General features: G+C 41.8%; 1 protein-coding gene across 3 annotated transcripts in view; it reads right to left on the bottom strand.

The window, feature by feature from the left end:
- Positions 1 to 500: 500 nt before the first annotated feature.
- The window catches only part of LARGE1 (LARGE xylosyl- and glucuronyltransferase 1), a 272,166-nt gene continuing 245,134 nt past the window's right edge, over positions 501 to 27,532 (bottom strand). For 2 of the 3 annotated variants that reach the window (XM_039570321.1, XM_019292486.1), the window contains 5 exons: positions 26,101 to 26,264; positions 21,473 to 21,751; positions 14,549 to 14,695; positions 9,299 to 9,494; positions 4,313 to 4,896 (listed from right to left, as the gene is read on the bottom strand). In XM_039570321.1, the coding sequence (XP_039426255.1) occupies positions 4,699 to 4,896; positions 9,299 to 9,494; positions 14,549 to 14,695; positions 21,473 to 21,751; positions 26,101 to 26,264 (984 nt within the window). In that variant the 3' untranslated portion in view covers positions 4,313 to 4,698. Of the gene's footprint in view, positions 4,897 to 9,298; positions 9,495 to 14,548; positions 14,696 to 21,472; positions 21,752 to 26,100; positions 26,265 to 27,532 lie in introns of all 3 variants that reach the window. The other variant, XM_039570320.1, reaches the window with a different exon arrangement.

Here is a 27,532-nt window from a genome sequence, read left to right as displayed (position 1 = left end):
AATGTCCTGAGCAATGCCTAAGAGTAATATCTCTGCTGATTTGCCAGGACTCTCAGTGCTTCTGGTCATTAATCTTTCTCAGCCGAAAACAGATGGGGCTATTAGGCAGGCTGGAGTAATGGGGGAAACTGGCAAGACAGAGAAGGAAATGCATTATCTTTTGGGTAGAACTGCACATAAAAATGAGAACATTAAAAATGTATTTTTCATACTTAATTGGACGATGTATGATTACACCTACTAGAAAATAATGTGCAATGTGCTTTGTGCAGGGCATTTATAAAACTGCTCAGCTGTGCTAGGGCCTTATTTTCCCCTGTGGAGAGAAACAGCAGCTACGATTCTGACGAAGTTTTTGTGCTTTTCCCTCTAACACAGGGTTTACTCTGCTGCAACAGCTACTGCAAATAACACTACAAAGTGCCTCTGCTTGTTGCAGTAAAAGGAAAATGCAGCTTACGATTTACCAACAAAACACATGAAGCCAACCAGGTAAAAAATCAGTACTTCAGGAGTAATGGGAGCATATGTCATATTCAGTCTAAGGCGATGGAACTGCAGGTACAGCTGCTAATTCCTTTATGCCATGGAGTCCAAGATGATGATTACAAACAGAAAAATAACAGCAAATTGTGAAGTGGGACCAGACTGTGCACATAGGAAACTAGCAAGGCTAGAAGGAACTACTAGGAAAAAAAAACCTGACAGATACTAAGAACTACCCAGGATAAACAAAGACATTTTCTAGGTCTGCCAGGTAGGCAAATGGTAGATGATCCTTAGCTAGAAAATGATAGGATGGAAACTATAGCCAAACTTTTGAAGGTGTGTATATATATATATACATACATATGTGTGTGTGTGTATATCTTTCTATTACGAAAATAGGGAAAAATCATGGAAACATATCAGAAGCTTATGACAAGGTATTAAGTAAGTGTTTTGCCCAAAACTTGAACTTGCAGAGCCTGTTACATCATAGGGAGAAGCATGAAAACAAAAATAGGAGGACTAGGTGCCAGGCAGCAGGTTATTATTTGGAATAATAATTATGTCTGAAATGTGGTGGGATGTCAGAAGGTGCTGGAAAATACATAGTTCAGGCTTTGGGACTTGAAAAGTTTGCAATGACTCCTAAATGTCAATGTTTTGTAGTGGAGAGGGAAAAGGGAGACACAGAACAAAATGTGTCAAGATAAGAGCCTAATTTTTGTAATATTTTATTTCTAATCCCCTGATTAAGAAAAGGTGAGCATTTAGAAAGGTTAAAGAGAAAAATACCCTCAAAACCTAGTAGGGTGATATTCAATGTAAATTTAAAAACAAAAACCTCTTTTTCTTTTTAAAGAATCAGTGGTTTTAAATAAAAGGAATAGAAAAACTGAGATCCTCAGATTAAAACAGAATGGGCTGATTCATAGCCGTGGAGTATGGTACCCCTTGGATGAATGGAAGACAAAGACAAGGAAATGTTGCTATGACTAAATGGGAAATTTTGTAAGTTATTCAGGCCAAATAGGAAACCTTCAGAGAATGGAAATGAAACTGTGTAAAGCTGAAAGGAAAGTATGTAATAGTTAAGATGGAGTTTGAGGACGCTAAGAGGGAATCTGAAGAGTAAACAGTAGGAAGTTAAAAGTGAAAATGAACATTTGCTCAGTACACCAAAAGCAGAAAGTGGAGATAACCGGCAGGCCACCCCAAACAAGTAGAAGAAACAATTAAAGACAGTAAGGACATTGCCAAGAATCTAAATGATTTATTTGCATCAGTCTTCACCGAGAGGGTGCTGGAGTGGTATCTAAATGAGAGACTCACACTTTTCAAATATCAAAGATAAGGAGAGGTCACAGATTGAAGACTCAAGAGAGAAGTTGGTGGAACAAATCAATAAATCAAAGGCAATAAGTCACCAAGTTTATCTGCTATTTCTGGAAGATTTCAGGAGGAAACTGAGAATTAAGTAACAAAGTTCCTAGCAAATACTTACTACAGCAGAGGACTGGAAGACAGTCAGTGTTATAACTGAGTCAGGGATTTTTTTTGTTGTCGGTGGTGGATTTTTTCACGGTGTTGGAGGAGCCCTGGCAGTTACAGACAGATATGTAATCCTAACTTGCTATCAGGTAAATTGTTTGAAATGTGCTAAAAACCCCCAAGCCCCACACCTCTCGAATTATGAAGCACAGAGACAAACATGACATGACAGAGACAAGTCAGTACAGTGTCTATAAGGACCAAAAAAGGGACTGTGTACCTACTACCAATCTCTGAGCTGGTTACACCAGCCAGCACACCTAAGCCTACCCAGGAGGTCCCAAGACTCACTGTACAGTCAGGCAAGTAGCAAATTATTACCTCCCTGCTTCCCCATCCTCATCACGTGACCACTGAGAAGAGAATCATGAGGAGAATGCTGATAATGGTACAGCCAAATAATGTACAGGTTATGCTGCTGTAGGGCAATCCAGCCCATCCTTGGGCAACGCTGTTAAGCCAAGGGGAAATGTACATCTGGAAATGAAAATCTTTAATACATATGGAGCATAATGGTGGCCACACTGAAGTTCTGACTGGAGATTTTATGTAGGTACGATGAGTGTCAGCCTCTCTTAGGTCAGCTTTTGGGATCTTTCTGCACACTAATTAATCAACAGTCTCTGTGCTGCAGGGTTCTTCTCATTCTCAATCAGCACAGTGACCTGTGCCTTTAATGGTAATACAGGACCTGGGGAGTTAAGACTTTGATGTTTTTAAAAGAATGTATCTTAGCACTAATGTATCTGAGCACTAATTTCACTTCTTCCCAGCTCTCTCCAGCTTTTTATGTAAATCTTTACATAAAGCCATTAAGAAGAAAAAAAAAGCTCTTTGGAAAATTATGCAGTGATATATTCTTATGCAGCCAACACTCCCAGGGGAAAAAGTGAAAACTACACACAGCCTCCCGCCCCTTTTTATTTCTTGTCAAAGATATTGCCTTTTTTGGCTTTTCTTATATATACACAGAATGATGAACTGATATTTGTAGTTTAAATGTCTGGTTTAACTGCGTGGTTTCCACCGTAACAGAAAGCTCTCACAAAATGTCAGGTTAGAAATAAAACCAAGCTCTAGAGGGATGAGGTGGGGAGGAAAGTAGAAGGTCCAGTGGCTGAAAAACAAAATGGAAAAACGTGAGCAGAACACAATGTAGATCCATTTCCCAGCTCAGGCAGTGGTATTGGTACATGGGGTTGCTTGGGGTTTGGGGCAGGGAGACAGACACATTTCTCACTGAGTTGTTTCTGCTTTCTCTATTAACATTGCAACAGAAATTACAAATAGCCCTGCAAGGGGTAGTGCACCTCATCTCTTCCTCCCATGTAAACACAACATTAATATTGAAGATAAAGAAAATGGCAAAAAGTCCAGTGTCTTGTTTTCTGCATTTTGCTTGTTAGGTTCCTGTTCGCCCTCCAGCGAACTCCTGTGTGTACCGATGCTGTGAACTTGACCAGTCCACGTTCAAGCAAACACTCACTCAGATTCCCAACATATTCTTTTCTCCCCGTCCAATGGGGAGTTTATTCCTAACAGTTCTGCTCCTTTTAATTATAAACTCCTTTAACGAAGTAGTTCTGAGACCTTGCAGCAGGCAGCAGGAGAGCACCAAGGACGCTAGTTGCCTTTTTACTAGTTTATATTCCCTGTTCAGCAAAGAAGTCCACTTAAAGCCTAAGGCCCAGTGCCTTCACGGATGGGCAGCACTGAAATGAGCCTACAAATCAGTATTCCCCTGGTACAATGTGCCTTATAGGTAAAATCCAATTCTTGCCTAAAAAAGATAAAGAGTTAGAGCTGGGCCCTTTATCTTATGAGACACATGTGAACAAGTTGCTCTGATGAAAACAGACCTTAAACCGACAAGTTTTGTTCACTTTCTGGCAGAGCTACTGATCTTCACTGGACCACCAAAACTGAAGATGGCAAAGAAACACAAGGGAGATATTTCCTTGGCAAGGAAAGGAGCAGCATTTAGGAGGGGGGCAAAGGCAGGATGGGATATAGGGGATTTTCCTGATAAAACAATTAATTTGAGAATAAAAGACCAACCGATATCATGTATACAACTGAATCAGTAACACACCTTCTCAGGAGTGCAGTATTGTATAAGCGTCCCCTGTGTTTTCAAGGCTAATTCAGACCTTTGGCTCATCCTGCATTAACAAGGTCATCCATGTTAACAGGGCCCCTGTGAAAGTTCACAGGTGAAAGTTCCCTTTTAGAGTAGTGCAGATTTGAAATTCACAGGACAGCGACCCGAAGATCTTCCTTTACAGATAAAAAGCATGTCAAATTATTAAATAGCAACATGAAATCCTATATTCTGAAGGTCTGTCTGTGCTCTGCAGTCAAGAGAGCGGAGTGCAATCCCAGCCCCTGCCCAGTCCCCACCTTCGGTGGCTTGGAGGGCGCCCGGCCGGCCCCACTCGCAAACACCTCACGAATGCTAAAGCTGACAGGCCTGGGGTAGTCAGGGAAGGGATGAATGAGCATAGTCCGAAGACATGTCACTTCAAATTTCTACTGTTAGAACTGCCAAGTATGATATAAAACCAGAAAGTATTTCTCAGTTTGGAGTTTGAAGACCGGGCCCCAGACGCTGAGCGGCTCTTGCCTCGGTGTCCCTGTTGGCCACACACGGGCTCCATGGTGCTAACTGTTGTTCTCGGCCGTGAGATATTTGAGGGCTGCGAAGCCGTAGTGGCGCGACATGTCCTGCTGGAACTCCTCCTTGAGCGTCTTGAGACAGATGCGGTATTGCTTGTTGGAGCGGAACTTGGTGATGTCGAAGCTGGGCGCGTGCGGCATGTGGATCATGTAGGCGTTGGGCAGCACCGTGAACTCGTACTCCTGCGGGACAAAGACAGGGCTGTGAGGCGGATCCCAGCCCTCCTGCACCTCCACAGTCAAACGTGCTCCACCATGTAACAGCACAGTTTGTGTCTCAGGAACAACAAACCCATCAGGGATCTCAAATAAGCTGCCTTTTTCTTTCAAGCAGCTTTTTCTTGGTTTTGTGAAAGATCTACTTTCTCTTTTTGAAAAATCATAGAATTGTTTGGGTTGGAAGGCACCTTTAAAGATAATCTAGACCAACCTCCCTGCAATGAGCAGGGACATCTTCAACTAGATCAAGTTGTCAGATCCCTATCCAACCTCACCTTGCATGTTTCCAGGGATGGGGCATCCACCACCCCTCTGGATAACTCCCCCAGTGTTTTACTATCCTCATGGTAAAAAAACCCAACCGTTTTAAAATATTTTACTCCACATAAGCCAAATAATGGGGAAATGGTACCAAAGGCATGCCTGAAGCCATGTCTGCCACACAGATTTTTCAGCAGTGTGCTCGCAACAACACAGCTGTGACTACACAGCATAAGTCTCAAGTGTCCATGCAAAAACACGGCTTTGCCCCTACAAATTATCTTGCTTGGGATCCTGGAATAAGCCACATTTACAAAGGCAAAACTGCACGGCATATGTTGCTTTACCTATTGACTAATATACTTACAGAGAGAAAACTGTCCAAAACTATTTATAAACCTGAAATAAGGGGAGAATATGGTATCATTTATAGGCGATGTGTGAAAATGAAGCTGCTAATTCCATATGCTTTGAGATGGTTTTACGCAAATTAAGATCTCCTTCACGAAGTTTGAGATACTGTGCTAACTCTCCTCCTCCTGTAAAACCACTTCACTAATTCTGTTTGTATCTGACCAAGTTCTTTGACAATTTTTTTTGTTAAAAAAATGATGGTTACTTGAAGTCTCAATTATTCCTGTTAGATTCTTTCAATTTTTATAGGTAAGTGTATGATCATTAGAGCAAAGCCAGAAAAAGCCTGATTCTTATTACAAGCTGAAAGTTCATTAGTGTAGGATATGCAACAAGCAGGTATCTTCTGCAAGGAACTGGGTAAGGAATGTGAACCTCATTATTCTGTAGCCAAGCATTCCTTTTTTCATATGGAATTTCAAAAAACCTGAGTTGTATTGGATGCAAATTACAAAGAAACTTTGAAGCCTCCACAGGAAAATTTCCTATTTTCTCACACAGTTTCTGTCTACAGCTGCTGCTGGATTGACTCATTAACCCTCTCTACATAAGACACTGGTCAGGGAAGGAACAGCCACAGAGCATGCTGGCGTTACAGGAAGAGGTGCCTAACTTCCCCTGGTTTGCCAGGTCCTGTCACTTGTAGATTTAGGAGTCTGTGCAGAGACAAAGAGTATCTGCAGCAGAGGCAGAATACTTCTAAATATTTCAGTAGGGAAAGAGATTTATGGGAAAAAACACACTTGTGTTTGTGCTGGTAAACCTGAGTGTTTCACCTGCAAGTCTTTTTTTACCTAACCACCTGTGATGAAGCCAGAGGAGACTGAAAGCTGCTGGGTTACAATGCTACCAGAAAACAAATATTTGAGCTATAGAGCCAAAAATGAAGCCAATTAGGATGGACAAGAAATGAACAGGGGCAATGTGGATCCATTTTGCAACTCAGGCAGCGGTACTGGTGAGCCCAAAGTATAGCTCAGGCTGCAGTGCCTTCCCAGAGACACCCATGAAGCAGCAGCATGTGCTGGATAGCTGAGTGCAGATGCAGCTCCTTCCTCCTTATGAGTGCCTGTTCCCTGACAGTGCTAAAGTGGTAAATCTTTGTGCCAATTTACAGTGTTGTCATACATGGGAAGGGGGTCCTCTGAGCTTCTGTCTGGAGTGAAAAATGTACAGCAAGAGGAAAATGGTCTGATGTTCACAGGCAGAATTTGTTTAGCTGGAAGATGCTTAGGACTAATGGGGAACCAAATGCAAAAACAAAGGCTGGCACCATGGAGTGAGGAGAGCTATAAACTACAAACTACAGAAAATGTCTCCAAGAGACCTTAAAACTACGGGCTGGAGCTGCAGAGGAAGATGCATCCCTCTCATACAATCTTTTCTTTGTTCTCTGTTTGCATCTCAAGTCTGTAATATTGCAGGTCAGGGACTGCCTACACTCTGCAGCACAAACTGTAGAGCACAGCAGCATTCCCATCCCTCTGAACGGCCTTCAGGCACAAAAAGCCTTAAAAAAAATTGTGATTCTGCCGCCAATAATCCCCTTTGAAATATACTGGGCTAGGGTCCTGGAAAATGGGATGCTCATGGTCTAGTTCCATAGTCACTGGAAAAGTAGGGAAAGGTTTCCTAATGACCTTTCCCTACGACATGGAAACCTTTGTTGAGAACGCAATGCACCTCTGTTCCCATCTGCTGCATGACCAATTCTTTAGATGGAGACTGGCATTATCTGTGTATTTGTACAGCATCCAGCTCAGCGGACGCCCGCATGCTCCCAGCACCACAGTGACAATTATCTCCATGCCATGTCCTGCTCTGAGGGACAGTAGTGGCACAGCTCTTGGAAAGGGGTCTGCAACAGACCTCTCGACAGACTCTGCACTTGTGAGGAGCAGTGAAATAACTGAGAAGCTGCTCTGCCGGCTGTTAATGAAGCCAGCCCAGCAGCTGGCAGCAACCTGATCTGTGCACACCCCAAAGCACAGGAATGCCACAGGGGAAGTAGCTGTGCCATCCCATGTCTCCTCCAGGCTCATTTTGTGGGAGAACCTGCCAATATCCATGCTGCTACAGAGGAAAATGAAACTTCTTTTGAATGTGATAATGTATTCAAGGCTGGAAGAGCAAGAAAAACAATTTTCTAGAGTTAATTCCAACCTAATGGTCATTTAAAATAATTGTGCTATGATCAACTTTGAAAAATGTTTCCATTTCCCATGTGTGAATCTCTGTGCTGGGCAGATACCTCTGAACAGAAGAGTTAAATCCTGAGTGCTACATAAGAGCTGCCACTGGGAACATAAGCCTTGTTACCCACATTAACAAATAATAAACCATTATCCTGGCACTCTCCACAACTGATGGTTAATTGATTAGTGCTTGGAAAATGCACTGGAAAATTACAGTGCTATAACAGAGCACAGGATTATTAACATTAATATAAGGGATAATTTTTTTCTAGTCTGTAATAATTTTTTCTCAACACAAGTAGGTACAAATTCGTTGGGAATGCCCTCGGCAAACAGAGGGCAAACAGCGGCTGCCAGCCCAAGGTGACCATGTGGTTTTGTAAGCAGAGGCAGAAAATATTCCTCCCATAAATGCCTGCACACAAATACACTGTAGGCCACACCCCAGAGACACAATCTCCCACTAACTTGCTCCCAGCCTTGCGCTGCTGTGTTTCACATAAGCTGGTAAGACTTGAGCAGAGAAGGATCCGCTGTGTTCTGGATTCACAGCAGAAGCTATCACAGGAGGATACAGATCATCAAAACCTATTTTTCTGGTTAGCATGATATGCTACTAGTTCAAACACTGGGTTTGAAACCAAACTGAAAAAAACTACAACAAACCCAAACTAAAAAGAAATGCCATGACCCAGACCTTGCTGATTAGGACAGTGGGTAGCTCCCCATCCAAGAACAGCAGGGCGATGCAAATCCTGCCATTTCAGTGAGCAGCAGCATTGGGCTCCCATGGAGCCATAGTCACTGCCAGCCTCAAAGATCTAGCTTGGCAGGAGGGACCTTGGCAACTCTGAGAGCTCTGGTGCCAGTCTGGGACTCCTGAGCTTTCTCTGCATCCTTATTCTCATAAATTCTGCCCAGCAGCTTCATCCCAAGTCACAGATCCAAGAAGCAGGTAGCCCAAGGTTCAAGTACCTGGATCATTTAGGGTCTGCTCCACAGCCCCAGACTTTGGAAATGTAAAGACTTTGGCTTTGTAGAAATGTGCTGTAAATCCCAGCCAGAAATTAAAGATGCTTGCCTTGAATTCAACTCAAGATTGGTTTTCAAATTCTAAATTAGCATTCGGGACTCATAAACCTCTATTTAACTGAAAAAAATCCAGCAAGGTCTACATGTTCCCTAATAAGTGATGGGATTGGCAACAACTGCTGCAGTGCTCTGGTCAGGAGGTGAGCAGTACAGGGTTGTGCCTCTGCGAAACAATGAATTTCTTAGAACTGACAAATAAATTAACTCAGACTTGGGTTCTTCATTTAATACTTGACAAGCATTCAACTGAGTGTTCCCAACTGAAGAAGCCCTCATTAAGGAGCTCAGCAAGGCCAGATGAACACTCTGGTGATACAAAGCACGACACCTTCCTACAGGACACAGATCTCGTAACAACCCTGCTGCAGAGCCCTGGGTGAGATACTCGCGTGTCATCTCCTCACCTGTGCATCCAGTTCCATGATGTGAGCTACTTTGTTCCAGCCAAATCCAACAAAGCGCCTGTCATACTCCGGGCAGTCCTTCCTCACGACGACGTATGGCTCAAAGTCTGCTTCCCACTCCACGCGGTAGGGGGTGGTGGCTGTTCGCCACTTGGCAAAATTTGTTGGCGCGTGCCCTTTCGTCCAGACATGGTACCTGAAACAGATATAAACGGCAGGGATGTGGGGAGGCAATTAGATAGAAAACATCCTGGCGAGGCAACAAAATATTACCTGCTAGATGAAATGCTCAAAAATAAGGACATGAGGTTACAGCTCACATCATCATTTTCAGGATGATGCCTGCCGTTGGAGGCAATTTCTAGAACTATTTCCAGCACGCCTCCCAGAGCTCAATGCTTAAACACATCTAGTTGGTGAAGGATAGTGTGAAGACAGTACCTCATGCTAATGTGCGAAACAATTACACAGTACCCTGTCAGTTCATCTGCACTGCAAGTGCTGTGTCTTATTCCTAGCAACCAAGCAGCTGCATCGGTTGGTGCTCTAAAATTGGTGTGGAAACTGCAGCTCAGACAAGGTCCTTAAAATTAGCTATTTCCCCACCATGGTGATATTCACGATCTGTTTTATAGGCAATTTTATAATTTGCATGAGAGACACCTGCAGCTCTGGATAGATGTTCCATTTTATTAATTACAGTTATTACTATGGCAGGAACCAAGATGCATAATTACCTTAATAAGTACAATATTACATAAAGGCTTTCTGCTATAAGTTCTACATTGTGGGAAGTACTCCTGTGATCCTCAGAAACATAATCAATTTGATTTACAGAAAAAGATCCTTTTATATTTTGTTAATCTTGTTTAGGTCACAGCAGGTCTCTTCCTAGCACAGCTTGAATGCACCCCATTAGTGCCAGGGTCAATGACTCTCTCGCCCACTTATTTTACCACTTCTCCAAAAATCAATGAGACAAGCTCTTTCTGCAGATTCACAGATTAATTAACGAACCAAAGGCATAGCAGGTATCTGTATTACAACGCTGAGATAGATATGCAGCAGAAGGGACAAAACCAATGTCCTGCCAATTTGTAAAGTAAGGTACATTGAATTCAGAGGGATGACTCACATGCTGAAAGTGAAGGGATTTGAGCATCAAATATTGCAAAATTACAACATGACGTAATGTTTCCATCCCAGAAATTCTCATAACATTCTAAGCCACTGCTAAAAACAGGAATATAAAATCATAGCCTAGGAGTTTTCATTTGGACGTATTTGTATGGCTTGTAACAGGAGAATCAGAGGTGTTCAGCTTTCCTGACTCCCTGTTCAGGGCAGTGCAGGAAGACTGAATTATTAGGATGGCACTAGGGTCACAAGTAATGTACGGTCCTTTGTATGCTGCACTTCAAAACTGTAAACAGGTTGCATCACTTTCAGGTATCTCGCCTGGGGACCAGGAAAAACAAAACCCTTCTGTATTAAAAAAACTGGCAGTGAAATAATTCTCCAGAGATTATTAGAAAGCAGTGCCAGATTCACAAAGATGCTTATAATCCTTAATGCCCTTTGGAATCATCACCAAAAAATCTATCCCTATTCTTGGCCTCTTTTGGAGATGAGTGGCTAACCTACCCAGTCACTAGTGTGCAGCTATCTATGCTGGAAAAAAAAACTCCAGCAGTCACAATATGGGGTTTAAAATTATATAGGATTGTGGAGGGTGCTGTATCTTCTAAAATCCTACCTCCGGCATTTTGAAATTAATTATGCTAATAATAATAATGACTGCTAAACACTTATGAAGTGATTTGTATCTTCAAAGCCCCATACAAACTTTGGTAAATTGAGAGATTCCTGCAGAGAAACAGCCAAATGCTGCTGTTATTTTAGTAACACTCTCCCACTGATTTAAACAGGGGTAACAGGATACTAACCATAAAAAGAATTCAATTTCTTTCCACCCTTTTTGGAGATAGCAGTGTAAGCACCTATAGCAGCTCAAGTATAACCTCTGTGAGTCAAGAGAGCAAACCAGCAAGGAAAAATAAGTAATTGGGAAGAGACAATTAAGGGAAAATATGGAACTGGGATTGCAGGGACAAAACAAAGCGGAAAGGAAGGAGTAGACTTGATTGTACAAAACTGAGTAACAAGAGATTATTTACTTGCCTCTTCAGAGTGATTGATGTGAGTGGAAGGAAAGAGAAAGGCAAAAGGACGGCTACGGTCTGGACAAAGAGGTAAATGAGTACAGGATGCTCAAATGAGGTGTGCACACAGTAGTGACAGAAGAGTAATTAGACTGAAAACAAGACTTGTGCGAGGATTATCGGATTACATACATATCTGTACATACAGTATATATGGGTTCATACACAGATAATCTGCTGGAACTAGGTCTTGGTCAATGGCTAATTACACAAACTGTACTGCAAAGAAAGATAAGCAGGCACCACTACGGTCCATAGAGAGGAAGCTCCCATTAAAGGACGAGTCGTTTCCAACAGACTTTACTATCGGTGATGCAGTTGTGAGAAGAGGCTCACTGTGTATACTGGTCTTCCATCTCACAGGACAAATGAATAAATGTAATTTTCTGCTCAGGCCCTTTTCACTCAAGACATAAATACACACTGAATTTTAAGGCCACACTCAATCTGACTGAGTCCCTGGAGAACTTTGCGAAAATTGTGAACAACATATTTTTCACTACACTGGCTATTTTGACAAATCCAAACCAAGTAATTCAATCTCCCTAAAATCACAACGAGTTTCTTTCCCACGGTTCATGGAAATCAACTGGAACACACCACATGCCTTCCTCCTCCACTTTGGATCCAATGTTTCATTTTACTTGTGTTACTGATCGCTTTTATTTTAAATAAAATGTCAAAACTATAGCAAACTTTGCTAAAGCTAGCAAAATGAAGTAGTTATTCTTCTCAGAGTGTTCTTCCTCCTGGCCTTGTCCCCCTAAGCTTCCTGCTTCAGTGAGAAAGACGATTTGGTGAAGGAAGAACTTTCCCAGTTCTGTTCTCAGATGCTTAAACATTTTGCTGGATTGTGGATGCAATCAGTTAATTACTTAATCAGTTGTTGCTTTTTATGTTTTCTCAATATGATGATGCGGTTTCTCCTGTGCCTGGATGTGTGTGGGCAATACATTTGTGGCTCATCAGCTCTTACCCAGGCCCTGAGCAGGCACATCCTCAGCAGCACACACCCAGCCACCAGCTGCCAAGGGAGCCAGCAAGCCGGCACAGAGCCCCCGCTGTGGCGGAGGGTTTCAAACAGCACACCTTGCCAGCCACAGATGCTCACTTGTCTTCTCTTTTCTTCTGCTGGTGACTGAGGGATGTAATCGAGAGCCGTTGTGTACTTCTTAGCTGCCCAGAGGTAGAAAAGGTCACCATTTCGAAAAGAGGTGACAAAAGCAATTTCAGTGAGGGAAAGATTGGAATCTATGGTGTGGTGTGAGGGAGTGGGATGCTGCAGGCACTCTCAGCAATCACTGTCACAGCAGTCCTCCCCAGCTCACTCCCACCTGCTCAGCGTCAAATTGCAGTATTATTAAAGCACCTTGAAGGTGCAAGTGGAAATTCTCAGCCCAGATTGCAGCTGCTTTGTGGCTGTTGATAGATTTGAGCAACGAAATGAGCCAAAACAAACAAATTGTAAAATGTATCCTACATTAATACGTACACCACTTACAGACTGCATGTCCTTCAATTCTTATTTAACCTTGCTTTGGAAAAACTCCCACTGACGTTGAAGACATTTTTGCCTGAGTGAGAGTTGAGAAAGGATTTGCAAATCCAGCTGTGTACATAACACACCAACATGCTGTATAGCTTGAAGATGAAATCTGGAGTGGAAGGCCACCACTGTGCAGCTGAATACTGGTGGAATGCAACATCTGAAAATCCTGAGGGTGTCATTTTCCACCAGAAGGACTTGTTCTCTAAACTACGGGAGAGACAACTATTTTCTACCAACAGATGTCTTGTTAATTTTTATGTCTTTTGACTGTTAAAGAATGATGGCAGAGGGAAAGGTGCTTGCTCTATCAGTATCCTCAAGTAATTTTCCAGAGGCATGCCTCTCTCCGTCGCCTCAAGTTTCTATTTAAGGCAGTCACTGGCAGAATTCTGACACTGGTCAGAATTATGTTTTCCAGACTCAGTCATGTCTGCTATGACATGTGCATGCAACCATATGAGGGAAGGGTGGCTGCTGCAACAAGAGAGATGTGTAATATAGGGAATGGGAAAAGTGTGAGGAAAGCTCTAAAGTAAGAGAAGGATGGGAGAGGTATGATATTGAGCTCCTCCAGCCATGGATAATGCCTAGCTTTTTCATGGCTTTTATCTCTAGATCTCAAAATACCACAAAAAGGAGAGGTGAACATTGTTACCTGTATTTCAGAGATGGAGAACAGAGATGTAAGAAAGCAAAGTGATTCGTGTAGCACCTCTCAGCAGGGCAGCAGTGGAGCTGAGAAGAGAACGCAGGTCTCCTAAGCCCCCTCTCTGTGCAACATCATAAGGCCATATTGTACTCTTCCCATCACTGAGATGCTTTACAAATGTCTGCTAATCAGACCTTACCACACATACCCAAGAGATGGCTAACCCCTGGTAGCTGCATTTTAAAACTGAAGAGTCTGGCAGGTAATAGAAGTGACTTGTTCACAGCCACAAAAGGAGTCTGCTTCAGAGAGGAGCTCCAAATTTAGGTGTTCTCTGCTTCTTAGCCTCTAGTCAGAGTACTCTCTTACCTCTGCATGGAGGAACTCTAGGTATTTAAGCAGCTGTTTCACACTTTAAAAGAGCATAAGACAAGCCTGCATTTGTTTTTCCAGTAAGGAAGAGAACCAATGAGCAGAGATACATTGCTTTTAGTCACATAAGAAGACACAGCTACCCAGACAGTATTTGGCAGCCAAAAAGTAAATTACACGCACTTGAGTGTAACGGTCATGCTGATTTTGAAGCACAATAAAAAAATGATGAAAATAAAACAAATTTGATTTAACAAGTGAAGTCCTTCAGTAGAGGACTGTAATATGAGATAAAATGCTGAGCTTACAGACAGAATATATCCATGTGATTCTGTTCACTGCCTCTCTATGAAAAGGGAAAAAAATTCCAATAAGTTTCTTAATGCAGCTGACAGTGAGAGAGAAGAACATAAAAAAACAGAGATAATGACCACAGGTTCAAGAGTACTTTCCATTACCTGAATGTAAAGAGGGTTCCCATGTCCAACATAGATAACAGCTCTGCTTTTGACTTGGGGAAGGAGAGGCGGTAGCGTAGAGTCTCAAAGGCAGGTACAATCAGAGCTTTCTTGGTGTTAGCTAGGTCTAGCTGGATGACAGACTTCCTGGCAAAGAGAAACAACAAACAAAAGCAGGAAAATTTTCAACTGAACAGATCACCGGGCTTTTCAAAATAAAGTGCAGAAAATGGGCAGTTAGATACTGCAAATATAACTATGGCCCATATCTTTTCCTACAGGTGCTTCAAATTTTCTTCTCTTTTTGGTCCGCTGCTCTAAGAGCAGGGAGAGGAACAGAATTCCTAATGGGCTTGTGTGTCTGACTGATCAATGCTGCCCTGACAGAGAGTGTTGGCAGCAGAGAAGAGCTGTACACTGGATGGACTGGGACACCTCTCTTTTTCCTTCCTTGCGCTGCAAGTTGTCCAGTGCAGAGACTGTTTCGGTGCGTGCGTGTGTGTGCACAAACGCATTTCACACAGCAGGGCTCTTTTCCAGGAAGGGGCCTTGGGACGACTGTTGCAGCAGAGGAGCAGCTCAGCAACCTCTCATCCTGCCTGCCAGAGGTGTTCAGCCTATTATTTCCTAACAAACTAAAACTCAAAGAAAAAGAAGTTACTTTTCCATCCCCCAACTGAATCTTACTATGCCTGTCATTAGAAATAACTCTGTCTCAATTTTCCTTTCATTATCTCCATATTTCATACCAGAAATATGTCTCTCTCTCCCTGTCAAAGTCAGTTCCCCTTAACAGGATTCACTGTCCTGACTTTTATGTTACTGCAACAAGCAATCAAGGACAATGTTGACAAGCAGCAAACTCTCTACAGCCTTTTAAGTTGAAGGAATTGGGATCACTGTCCTAATAACAGAAGGACCAAACAAACCATTTTTCTAGGCCCAGAATACCTAGAATTCATTTATACTGCTGTCAGAGAAAAAGAACACGAGCATGACTACTTAATGAAATCTGAATTTTAGGGAATTCATACCACCCTATAGGCCTGTTCTATAAAAAGCAATCTGTTCTCAGCTCCTTACTGCAAAGTTTGCATTGTTTGAAGAGCCCCTGACACATTCCAGTTAACTTTTCACAACTGAAGGATTCTAACAGCATCTTATCATAATTGGTTTTGTACTTTCTTCACTAGCTTCTCCCTCACCATCACTAAAGGCCAAGATACCTGTACGTCAATAGATGACTCCTTCACAATCAGCATTTGTGACCTTCCAGAGTTGTTCAGCAGTGCCAGCAGTGCCAGTCTCTATGATGCTTTTAAATGTTCCTTCCCTTTCACACTTCTCTGAGAGCAGGGGATACTAATATAGTTTCTTTTCCAAAATCGAAGGCTTTCTGGTCTCTGTGCAATCTATCAGCCTTGAGCAGTACAGCTTTGGGGATTCAGTTCTAGGAAGGAGCAGGTAACATTTGTAGTGATGCTCATCCTTTGGGCTCTGCAAGGAAACAGCAGCTTCCATTTATGGCTGTTACTATAACTTTGTTTTATGGAGAGCTCAAAAGGCCCAGGCAAAATTCAGGGCCTTGCTGTGCTTGGCACTGTCCAAGAGTAGGAAACAATCCTGCCCACCAAAGTTTACAGTCTGAAGCTGACCAAAGCTGAAGCAGGCACAGCTATCAAGCACAAGTAGCAGCAGAAACTGTCAGACAGAGCAACCTGTGTTGAAACTAGTGTTGAACGTGACTTCTCTAAGATATGGGATATAATCATAAAAATGCTGTTGATACGAGCAATCCTTTCTGCACACTCCCTTGCTGTTCTCGTCACCTGCAAATTTCGTACAGTTGTCAATGCCTGGCAACTATTGGAAGGAATAAATGATAGTACCTTCATGAAGAAATCAAAAGGCAGAGGGAACAAACCGATAGAAGAGCTTGAAATCACTTGCACTGTCAAAGGTCAAAATGAAAAGTGAGGTAAGTGAAGAGAAACAGAGGCCTGGAAACCAGATGCTTGAAGTGCATACAGTCAAACACAAAGTACTGGTGGGGATACTTCCAAAGTGAAATAAAGTAGCAGGATATTCTCTGCAGAAATATTTTCAAGAGACATGTGAGCATCTGAGGTGCATGTTAGTGTGGTGGGTTGACCTTGCCTGGACACCAAATGCCCACCAAGCCACTCTCAGCACTCCTTCTCTGCTGGATAGGGGAAAGAAAATAAGATGGGAAACAACTCATATGTTGCAGTAGGGCAGTTTACTAAAGCAAAACTCAAAGGTTGAGTGTGCACCAACAAAGAGAAGAATAAAAGATTTTATTTTCTCCTTCCCATCAAGTGATGTCTGGCCACTTCCAGGAAAGTTGGGCTTCAGCACATGTAGTGGCTGCTCCAGAAGGCAAACATTCTAAATAACCAGTGCCCTGCCTTCCTCCTCCTTTTTTTAGCTGTTATATCTGAGCTGACATCATATGGCATGGATTTTCCCTCTACTCAGTTTGGCTCAGCTGTATTAGTTGTGCCCCCTCCCAAGATCTTGCCCACTCCCACATGGGGGGCACACTGATGGAGAGACAGCGCTGATGCTGTGCCAGCACTGCTCAGCAGCAGCCAGAACACTGGGGTGTTACCAACACCTTTCCAGCTACCAATGCAAAGCACAGCACTGTGGGGGATGCTGTGGGGAAAGGAACTCCTGCTCAGCCCCAACCAGCACAGGTGGTAAGGTCAAAGCGGAGGGGCTCTCCAAAGCAGAGCTGGGAGTTGAGACACGCTCAGACAAGAAGCCCAGCAGCACTGATCTCTGAGTAGAATCACCTGCCCTTGATGTGGACTTGGTGACATACACGACTGATGCAAAGGGAAGAAGGAATCAGTGATGACATCCAGATGTTGAACCTGAGTGACAAAGGACAAGAGAGGCCATTTAAACTGTGATAATGGCAGGGAGGACTTGGTAGAGAAAAAAATGCCTTCCATTTTCTTCTGATAGCTTGGCTGGTGGTCTGTTCCTTGGACAAACAGCTGAAAATCTAACTTGTTCCCACAGGAAGCAAATCTACCTTTTCATTTTCTATGGGGTGACTTTTTCTCCTGTTTTGAGTGGAAGTGCTATTTGCTGGTTGACTGGTTCTGTTACACTTTAGGAATAGAAATATTTTCACTGTTGGTGTTGCCAGATATGCAGAACACAATGTAGGGAATATGTTTCTGTATTTTGCAAGCTAGCACTGGGTAAACCATGTAGCACTATCCTTATGAGGGCTGTTTTCTGGATTCAGTATCCACCTTCTTTTTCTGTCCTTTTCCCCCAAGCCCCAAAACAAGGATTTATGACTATGAAGAGCTCTCTTTGTGCTAGTGTTGTCCAGGAAACCATTTCCCAGGTACCTTTGTGTTCAGATCCGATGTGTGTCATTCTGACACACTGAAGGTTGGGTTAAATTTTAAATCTAATCAACCGTATTTTTCACAAAGCAGTGAAGAAATGAATCTTAAATCACAGGAGTCTCCTCACGGGTTGAATGAACTCCAGCATGTTGATATCAATCTTCTCATCTGCATAGTTCTTTTCAAAAATTAACACAGAATTCTCATCCTCATGGAAGTAGATACTAATATCATTCCCACTTCTGGAGGATAGAGAAGCTCTGACACAGAAAAGTCAGCAACCTAATCCTAAAGCACTGCATTCAGTAAGTAAAAGAAAAAAAAGAAGAGTCCATTAACTCAAATTTGCTTCCACCATCAGGACTCGGTAAGTGGTTGGTTGGAGGTAACAAATATGGCAATCACTGAGCTTGTGGTAAGAACTGGAGAGTTGTCAGCCCACTGTCAAATTCATTAGAATGCTCTTCTCTGCAAAAGCAATGAATTCATAGACTATAAAGGCAACCAACAAAAAAACCCCAATAGGCATAATATGAACTATCTCCCTTGCTGAGATGCTGAAAAATAAGCAGAACTACTGCACAGTGTTGTAGGGGACAGGTATAAAACCTGTGGATGGAGACTGGATGCCGGGTCCCACTTCATGCTCAATGTGTCACTGGAAGCCAAGGGCACATTTCACACAAATGTGTCAGGAAAGAACTTCAATGCTAGCTGTGACACCTGTAGATGAGCAGCCTGTCTGGCTCTTTTATGTTAGAAGTCACTGTAGGATGACCCAAACACCTTACTTGCAGCAACTAAAAGGAGCCTTTACCTTTGGGGCAATGACAAGACAACCTTAATAACTACAGTAAACAGGAAATCTTAGCATGATACATTTCTTTCCTTTTGTACTTCACAGAAGACTAAGGCAGGACTAAAAGGATGTTTAATGCAGATAAAAACCCTGAAATGGTTTTACTTAGCAGCTGTGAAAAAGCTCAATTAATGCAAATCTAAGTGCAAAGCAACAGATAAATAAAGGGATAGGTAACCACTAGCTCCATCAGCTTCTCCTTCAAAACTGTTGTAACCTTCCACGTATGACACCTCCAAAATATGTTGAAAATATTTTTCAAAATTCCTTTCTTTCTGAGAATACATTATCTGCAGAGACACAATATGTAGTATATGTAAATCAGCAAACTTTCATTGAGAGGGACTTGCCTGGCTTATCCTGTACAAAGTGATGCCTGAAATACCACACTATCTCTGTTTGTTTATGGTTGTTCTATCTGAGGAAATGAGGATGAAAATGTTTTATGTCTCTCTAACAAACAATTGCTGCCATTCAGACAGATAGCACTAATCAGCTGTTTGCAGAGGCAGTGGGAACAGTCAATGCAGAAAGACACAGGGTATCCATATTTAAAATAATCTCACCTCCCTGCTACTTTGCTTAGAAAAATCATTACTGAAAAAGCAACAAAAGCCTCTAGTCCACGTGCAAAAAAAAAAAAAAAAAATCCAATCATTTTTTAAAGAGCTGGTAGTAGCAGATTAGCAACTTCAATATTCCCAGGCAAGAGAGACTCACAGTCAGAGCTAAGGTGGTATGGGCCTTAAAGAAGGCTGGCAGGGTGACACAAAGTCTCAGATGCAACAGCTCTCAGAGAGAATCTCTTTTTTCTCCTGAAGCATCACCAATGGTGGCAGCATGGTGCATTTAGTTCTGTAATACAATATCGCCCTATGAGAATTATTTCTGTGGTTGTAGTATCTCAAGTAAATGGTGGTACTTCATTCTGTCTTCTCTCCCTTTCATTGCTGGCTCCCATCTGTGCACTGTGAAGCAGCATGGAAGAACAAGTTCCTTTTTTAGCCCTAAATGCCTGTATCAACAGCTGCCATCCTTACTGTGTCCAGCACCGATCTGAAGAAATGTACCAGTATGCAACACTGACACAGAAGAAGAGAGGAATGAAGAACAACTCTTCCTCCATGTATCTAGAGACAGCTAACGTGTGCAATGGACAGAATAATTCTGGAGTGCTCATAGCACAAGCTGAAAAGCCTTTAACAAAGTAAGAGGGAAACAAGCTGACACAGCATGCTAATACTTCAATGATACAACTTTGAAATTCGGCATCTTGAAAGCCATAGAATGCTTTGGGTTGGAAGGCACCTCAAAAGGTCACCTAGTCCATCCTCCCTGCAGTGAGCAGGGACATCTTCAACTAGATCAGGTTGCTCAGAGCCTCATCCAGCCTGACCTTGAATGTTTGCAGGGATGGGGTACCCACCACCTGTCTAGGCAACCTATACCAGTACTTTGCCACCCTCATGGCAAAAAAATTACTCCTTGTGCATCATCTAAATCTACCCTCTTTTAGTTTAAAACCACTCCCCCTTGTCCTATCTCAACAGGTCCTGCCAAAAAAGTTCGCCCCCATCTTTTTTATACGCCCCCTTTATGTACTGGAAAGCCATAACAAGGTCTCCCTGGAGCCTTCACTTCTCCAGGCTGAACACCCTCAACTCTCTCATCCCTTCCTCATAGGAGAGGTACTGCACCCCTCTTCATACTAAATTTGGCCCTGTACACGTCTTACTGAGTTAAGCCTGAAACAAAGAAACTCCTCCATAAGTTTATGATACCAGAAGGCATATTTTCCTTTACATTCCAAAGCCCCAGGTTTATGAACTGACAGGGAACACCTACAGGCAGGCCCTCACTGGAACACTTCGATCAACTTTTACCAAATTAGAACAGAGATGAAAAGCAAAACTGGTCAGGATAAAGGAACTGACATCCTCCTGTCTGGCCACAGGGTGTCCTCCTTGCTCTATGCTTTGGCCTCAGATGACCAGCCTCTGCAGGGGAAAAAGGTCTTCATTAAAAAAAAGCCCAATTAATGGATCAGAAGTCTGTAGTTTGCTCAGCCCAACCTGCTCACATGCAGTATGATACAATACACATTGATGTTACTCCTCCCAGTTTCCTTAGAACAATTATTTTGCCTTGACAGGCGCTGGCACTGCAGTCATATTTTTGAGCTGGTTAGACTCATCACCCTCTTTTCAAGATAAGGAACTGGTTTAAGAATGTGTCACACAGACAACAAGTTCAGTAATGCTCTGCATTTTTTTCCGTCACGGACATTAAGAACCAGAAGTGTTTAGAGAAACTGCCTGGTTCACATCTCTGCTAATGAACGATGCTCTTGGACATTTAATAATACTTAACCCAGTTCAACTTTCAAATTGGCTCTCCTGCTGCGTTGAGGGGATTATTCTAATGGCTAACGAGGCTCACATTCAGACCTGGGTTTTTTCTTTCATAACCATTTTGCTTTACTTTCCAGTTACAGTCCCTTCTTCTACTCCAAAAGCTCTTGTGCCTTGCTGGGCATTGTAACACCTCAAATATTTATAAGCTGCCGTTTCCAGATCTGCTCAAACTGCTTTGTTTTGGGAGTATGTGAGAAGGGTGGGGTGTGGAGAGGCTCAAATCACAGGTGACAGTGGGAATTCCCTCACAGTCCATTACCTGAGGTACTCGTAGAGTCCATACATGGGCAGGAAGTCGATGTCAGACAGAAACATGTATGGTGTGCTGATGTGCTTCATGGCCACATTCCTGAGCAGGTTCACAGGGTAGAACTGCCCCTCCTTGTACACGATGTGGTAACCAACATTGTGGCGGCTCATCAGGACTTCTGAGCCCTGAGCGTAGCGCAGGAATTGCTGGGCTTCTGCATCGGAAAGGTACAGTGCCAGGCTGATGGGACCTTCCCAGTGCTTGCAGATGGCTTCAAGCATCTGGAGCCTGAAAGAGGAAGGGTGAGAGTAAGAAAAAGCTATTTCCCTGTCTGGGGCTCTGTTGCCTGGGTTCACCTGATCAAATGCAGGTATCTTTCTCTAAGTGAGACAGATTGGGGACACTTTATATGCAGTGGAAAGCAGTAAATATTTCTACAGCATAATTCATTATTTAAGATGATAATTTGAGGTCTCCTTCTGGACAGATGGACTGCACCCTGGATATACCTATTTCACTAAAACCACTGTAGCCTAAGATGGCCCTAGATCAGATATACACATCCACAACTCAGATACCTAAAGCACCATCATTTTCTGTCTAAAGCTTTGATGCTGCAGGAAAACCCACACGGATAACAGGACTTATCTGATGGGAGCTTTGAGCAGTTGCGGGGATCTGTCCATGTGGATCTACTTACAGGACAGGAGGCTCATAAACTTCAGCAGTGTCTAGTGCCCAATTCACATTCCAGGTCAAGCTATTCCCACAAAGTAACACACTACAGTGCTCTTCAATCAGCTTGTGGAGGACAGAAGTGTACACACCCACAGACCGTTTTACCTCCTGTTTAGGAAAACCTTCCCCAAAGTTTTGCAAGGCAGCTACTCAGATCTTAAAGGCTGTTAAAAGAGAGAGGTCAAGGGGATACTGACTTAGGTGAACATGTGCATTAACTAGAAGAAGGCTCACTGTCAGGGAAAGGGACAAAAGGATGACACATCGATAGAAATGGGATTTACTGTTTGTAGGGAGTAAGGAGAGGAGGAAGGACAGATGTGGCATTGCTGTGGAATAGCAAAAGAACATTTCAGACAAAACCATCATTAAAAGTACCAAACTGTATATGTTTTAGTACTATCTCAAATTTCATTAAATCATTTTTTAACAGGTTGTATTGATGTGTATTTTTAAAAAATTCCAGCAGTTACAATGCTATTGATGAAATTGACAATGAAAGATTTCATATGCAAACATAAATCAAACCCAACCTGGTCAAAACCGTTTAAGCACTTTGGGTAATTTATTGCCTAGAGATTGAGATGTGTCACCCCAAAATACAGCAAGGACTGTTTATAAAGCCTCTTGATTTAATATGAAAGGAAATTACCTATGCAGCCTAGCCAGATACTCTATTAAAAACTGGAAGAGTAGATGATGCAAAATTATTATCTTCACTCTGTTCCAAATCCACATTACTGGATTTTTCCTATTAATATTTATACAAAACACAAGAAAAGTTTCCTGCATTATCATAATCTGAGAAAATAATTTCCCCCTCCTACTATCTCCCTAAGATTTGCAAAATAAAAGAATAATATACTCATACCAGTAAACACACAGTCTGACTTAACACTAATAGCTTTTTCCTGCGTTTCTGAATGATTGTGAATGATACCAAGATGATATAATCATTTTTTCTTAGATATGAGATATTACCTTTCTAGTCTACACTTGGTACATCATTTTCTTTTCATCTGTTTTTGAAACAAAGGCTATTATCAGCCCGAAACATACAGCTGAATTTGAAACACAAATCAATATAAAAATATCTAAAAGGCACATAACGGGTCTACAATTTTGATTACACAAATAATAAATAGGAAAAAATACATTTTTTGCCTTTTTCCAACATAGTGGAAATCTGTTAATCAGGAGACTCCAATCTGTCAGCACTCAAATTTAGGGCATCCTTTTAAAAATGGAAAACTTACCTAGTAAAATATGCAGCAAAATTCCTTTTAAGGACTCCACGCAGTGGACAAATGGCATACATAACTTATTGAAACAGCACACCTGATAATGCAAAGCTTTTCATGATAGTGAAGTGGAAACTGGGTTTTGGTGGTACAAGTTCCCAGCTGGACACCTCAGTACGCTTCAGAATACTCCATTTTACTGCGTTGTTCTTATTGACAGGCCCTACTTCCATAAATTTGATACAGGGACTGCTAGCTGATCCTCCATAATCGCCTCTCTGTAGGTTGTTAAGTCCCCTTTGACCACAAAACTCAGAATTATGAGTTTCTCAGCACAACATGACCAACCTATTTTGGGTTCTTTTAGCTGTCTTGAGGAATGCGTTCTCTTAAGGACTCCAGAGAAAATAAACATACTGCTGTACTGCATAATAATGAGACAATCATTTAGTTGGTAAATTTTTTAAAGGTCTGCTCAGCTAAGTGAATTTTGCTGGAACTCAATTGTTCTGTGAGATTCTTTATTTTTATTTTTCTTCTTAAGAATACTCAACAGATTTCAGACTCGTTCTCACTCAGATTTCAAGCAGTGTATTGCTAATCACGTCTTTCCTTTTCCCCATTCTGACCTCACATTTTTTTAACTCCTACTCTGATTTCTGAACCCCAGGTAAATATTGAGCCTTAAAAGGCTGCCTAGCCACAACACCTGCAGGAAAATCACAGTGAAGCAACCAAGCCATTATTCAAGGAAATGTCATGTCAGTGCAATAGATGATAATCACCCAATAATGAGCAACACTGAATGAAGTCTGTCTCAAAGCTTCCATCTAAAGACAATAATGTTAGCCCCCAAACTGCATCCCTCTCTTCCATTCCTCAAGCCTAGAGGACAGGCAAACCTAAGTCTGTCATGACAGTCATGTCAATCTCACCTCCAACAGGGCTATGGGAGGCGCTGGGAGTTGGTTTTTTTTGCTTTTCCTCATCTCTGATTATCATTTCAAAGAATAATTCGGGACTGTAGTGTACAGGACATTGTTTATGCACATGTCATCTTACATCTGAGACACTATTCTTAAATGTCTACAGTTGTGCAGGAGGAGTTTAATAAAACTGGTTTAAAGAAGATAGAGAAAAATAAGGTAGTAACTGAAAGATGTGAAAGAAAACAAAGCAGCTAAGCAGTTCTTTGGTATGATATTATTTATTGATTTTAGCTGAAAGAAAGTATTTCCAACCCAAATCAATAATTTATAGCAACACACCAGTGAAGTAGGGAAGATTTTTGCTGCACAGTACCAGGACGGCTGTTCTTCCTGAATAAAAATGTGTGGTTCTGTCTATCAATAAAAACATGTGCCCCAGTGAGGATCCAGAAAGGCAAACAGATGCTCAGACTTTGCATCAGTGCCAGTGAATCAGCACTGAGCCCCAGCTCATTCTTTTTAATTAAATTCTGGGGGGAAAAATATACCATGTGCACACACCGGCTTCACTAATTTACTGTGGCACTCACTCAGGGTCTGGCTTAATTTATTTCTTTAGTTTTTTACTCAAAGGTTTGTGAACACTTAAGAAATGTTTCCTCAATTAAAAATCAATAGAACAGACAATAATGTGCACAGCAAATCATAACACAATGTGCAGTGCTGAGGCACCAGTGGAACAGAACACCCCTCATTCATTTCTGTTTGTTTTGAAAACAGGCTGTAAATGTTTTGTTGATCTCAATTCCTGTAACCCTCCTGGAAAACTGCTGACCTTCTACTAGCGTAGCAGTGGTGTAATTCACATGCCGTGTTATATTCTGGATGTGCTATGCTGAAGGAAATGGTCAGTTTCTGGATAATACTCAAGGAGTTCTGTTTTGTTTTGTAACCTGCTCTGATAGCAATAACTACAAAGTTTGGACTAGATTTGAACTGAGAAGCCGGAGGAAAAAAACCAAACTGACAATTACAAAATTTCACAAAGCTGGCTGATCCAGACTGCACTTTCAAGCTTCTGAAAAATGACAAACTAATTTCAATGGTGGGAATCAGAAAGGTACAGGTGGAACTTGTCACGAAATGGATTTTTTTCCACAAATGAAATACCAGTTAAATTCCACTCCACGTCAGAACTAAAAGCTGAAATGTTCTTCTGAGAATCAACATTTGGATAAAGATGCAATGACTCTGCTCAGATGGGAGATTTCTCATTTCACACTAGCACAGTAAAAAAAAAGTATAATTTTCAACTTCCTAATTTGAAACGGGAATATTTAGTTCTGATTCTTACTGTAGGAAAAATCACTAATTGAAATTTTCTGCAAAGAAAATGCCAATGAAAGCAAAACTAACATCCTTTAGGGCAGAAAAACACATGCAAAAACTTGGGTCAGCTACAACTGCTCGCCTAATTCTATTACTAACATCTCCTGTTTTTTCTAAGTTGCTGCAAAACTCCATGAACTAATAATGCCTGACAATCCCAACAAGCAAAAACTCCTGCAGCTCCAGCAGTCTCTACTCATGTAGAGTGTGTGCACTGTACATACAACATCCAAGTTTCTATGAAATTGCATTTTTTCTCTCTCCAAAGCATTCCATAGTTAGATTTCCCTGTAACAAAACACTGTTTCATGCTTCCAGATGAACAGGAGGTGCTCCCTACCTGTCCATGGACAGTTGTGCCACCAGTGTTACATCGGTGTTGTCTGAAGCAGGCTCGTACTCGTAATGGAGAAAATACAAATGAGTGCGATGGACGGTGAAGCGTTCCCGACGGAATTCATAGCATAGGTCATCCTCGTCCAGCTCAGACAGCTGCTTCTGGAGCTGCAAGGAAAGAGGGAACATAAACACCATTTCCTTGTGAATTATTTTAGCAAATCAGAGAGAACCAGGAGGCTGGGAACTTGCAGAATGATGCAATGAGGAATGGAACATACAGAGTAGCAGGGTTTTCCTGAGCCTCTTGTTACTGCACAGGAGACTAGAAGGAAGGACTTACAAGTAAATTCATAACACAGAGAGGACACTGTATTATGGTCTATATATTCTATATATTACCTGTATTACGTACTTTCAACATCCAGACTAGCCATGAAACAGTGAACTATCACAAGATGAATAATCATCAAGTTTCAGTCAGTGCTCCAATGTGATGCATATTTTCATCCTTACTAGAAGCAGTGTTTCACACTAGTCACAGACATACTCCACTAGACAACACTCAGCAGCAGACTCAGCACTGAGAGATTCCCATTCTGCTGCCTCTTCTGGAGAGCAGTAACTGCTGCTACCAGCATGGACAGACAGCTGGAAAAGTAATGTCTTAAACTGATCATTACTCCTTCTCTTGAGAATGATGTTCTTTTTACTGCAGAGGTGCCAGAATTAAGCTTACACTTTTAATTGGAAACCTGGAGGATGGTAGATAATTTCTTGGCTCCCTTGAAAACCAAGCCCCTTCAAATTCAAAATGGGCATCTCGAGGCAATCCAATCCCAAGTCTCTTAGACGTGTAGCTTTAAGAGAATAAAGGTTTAGCTCTGGACAAAGGTAGCAGTGAAAAACTGACCAAATGTCTATGCAGCTGACCAATTCCATTCCTAAACTAATTATTTTGGGGGTTGGACTACACGATCTCTTAAAGGTCCCTTCCAACCCAAACTATTCTATGATTATATGATTCTATGATTTTAAAGCCAAACATCTAGCTAGGCTATTGAAAATGCATTAATTTGAAAGGAAAAATCAGTCATACCCGCAGTAAAATGCTATAAAGATGAAATTTTTTTATGGTTTTAACATGTGAAATTGAGTTCATTGTCTGTTGCTCTGAAATGTAGGTTACTAATAAAGGTATCATTTTTATATTTAATTTCTTAAAAGTATCCTATAAGAATAGCCGATTAGTAAAATATTCATCAGCAAATGAGAAAAATACTCATTTTATAGGAATTTTACAACTTTTGACAAAAAGCACAGTGTACCTCAAAACTATTTCATTAACAAGATTATTGTAGACATCTTTTTGTCCTGCTCAGAATGATTAAAGTAATAGTTTCATGATCTTGAAGAAAAAAATATGGAAAATGTAG

This window comes from Corvus cornix, chromosome 1A, assembly GCF_000738735.6.
Source record: "Corvus cornix cornix isolate S_Up_H32 chromosome 1A, ASM73873v5, whole genome shotgun sequence".
Lineage (NCBI taxonomy): Eukaryota > Metazoa > Chordata > Aves > Passeriformes > Corvidae > Corvus > Corvus cornix.
The sequence above is the reverse complement of the archived record's forward strand: the minus strand, read 5'-3'. Positions and strand labels throughout refer to the sequence as shown.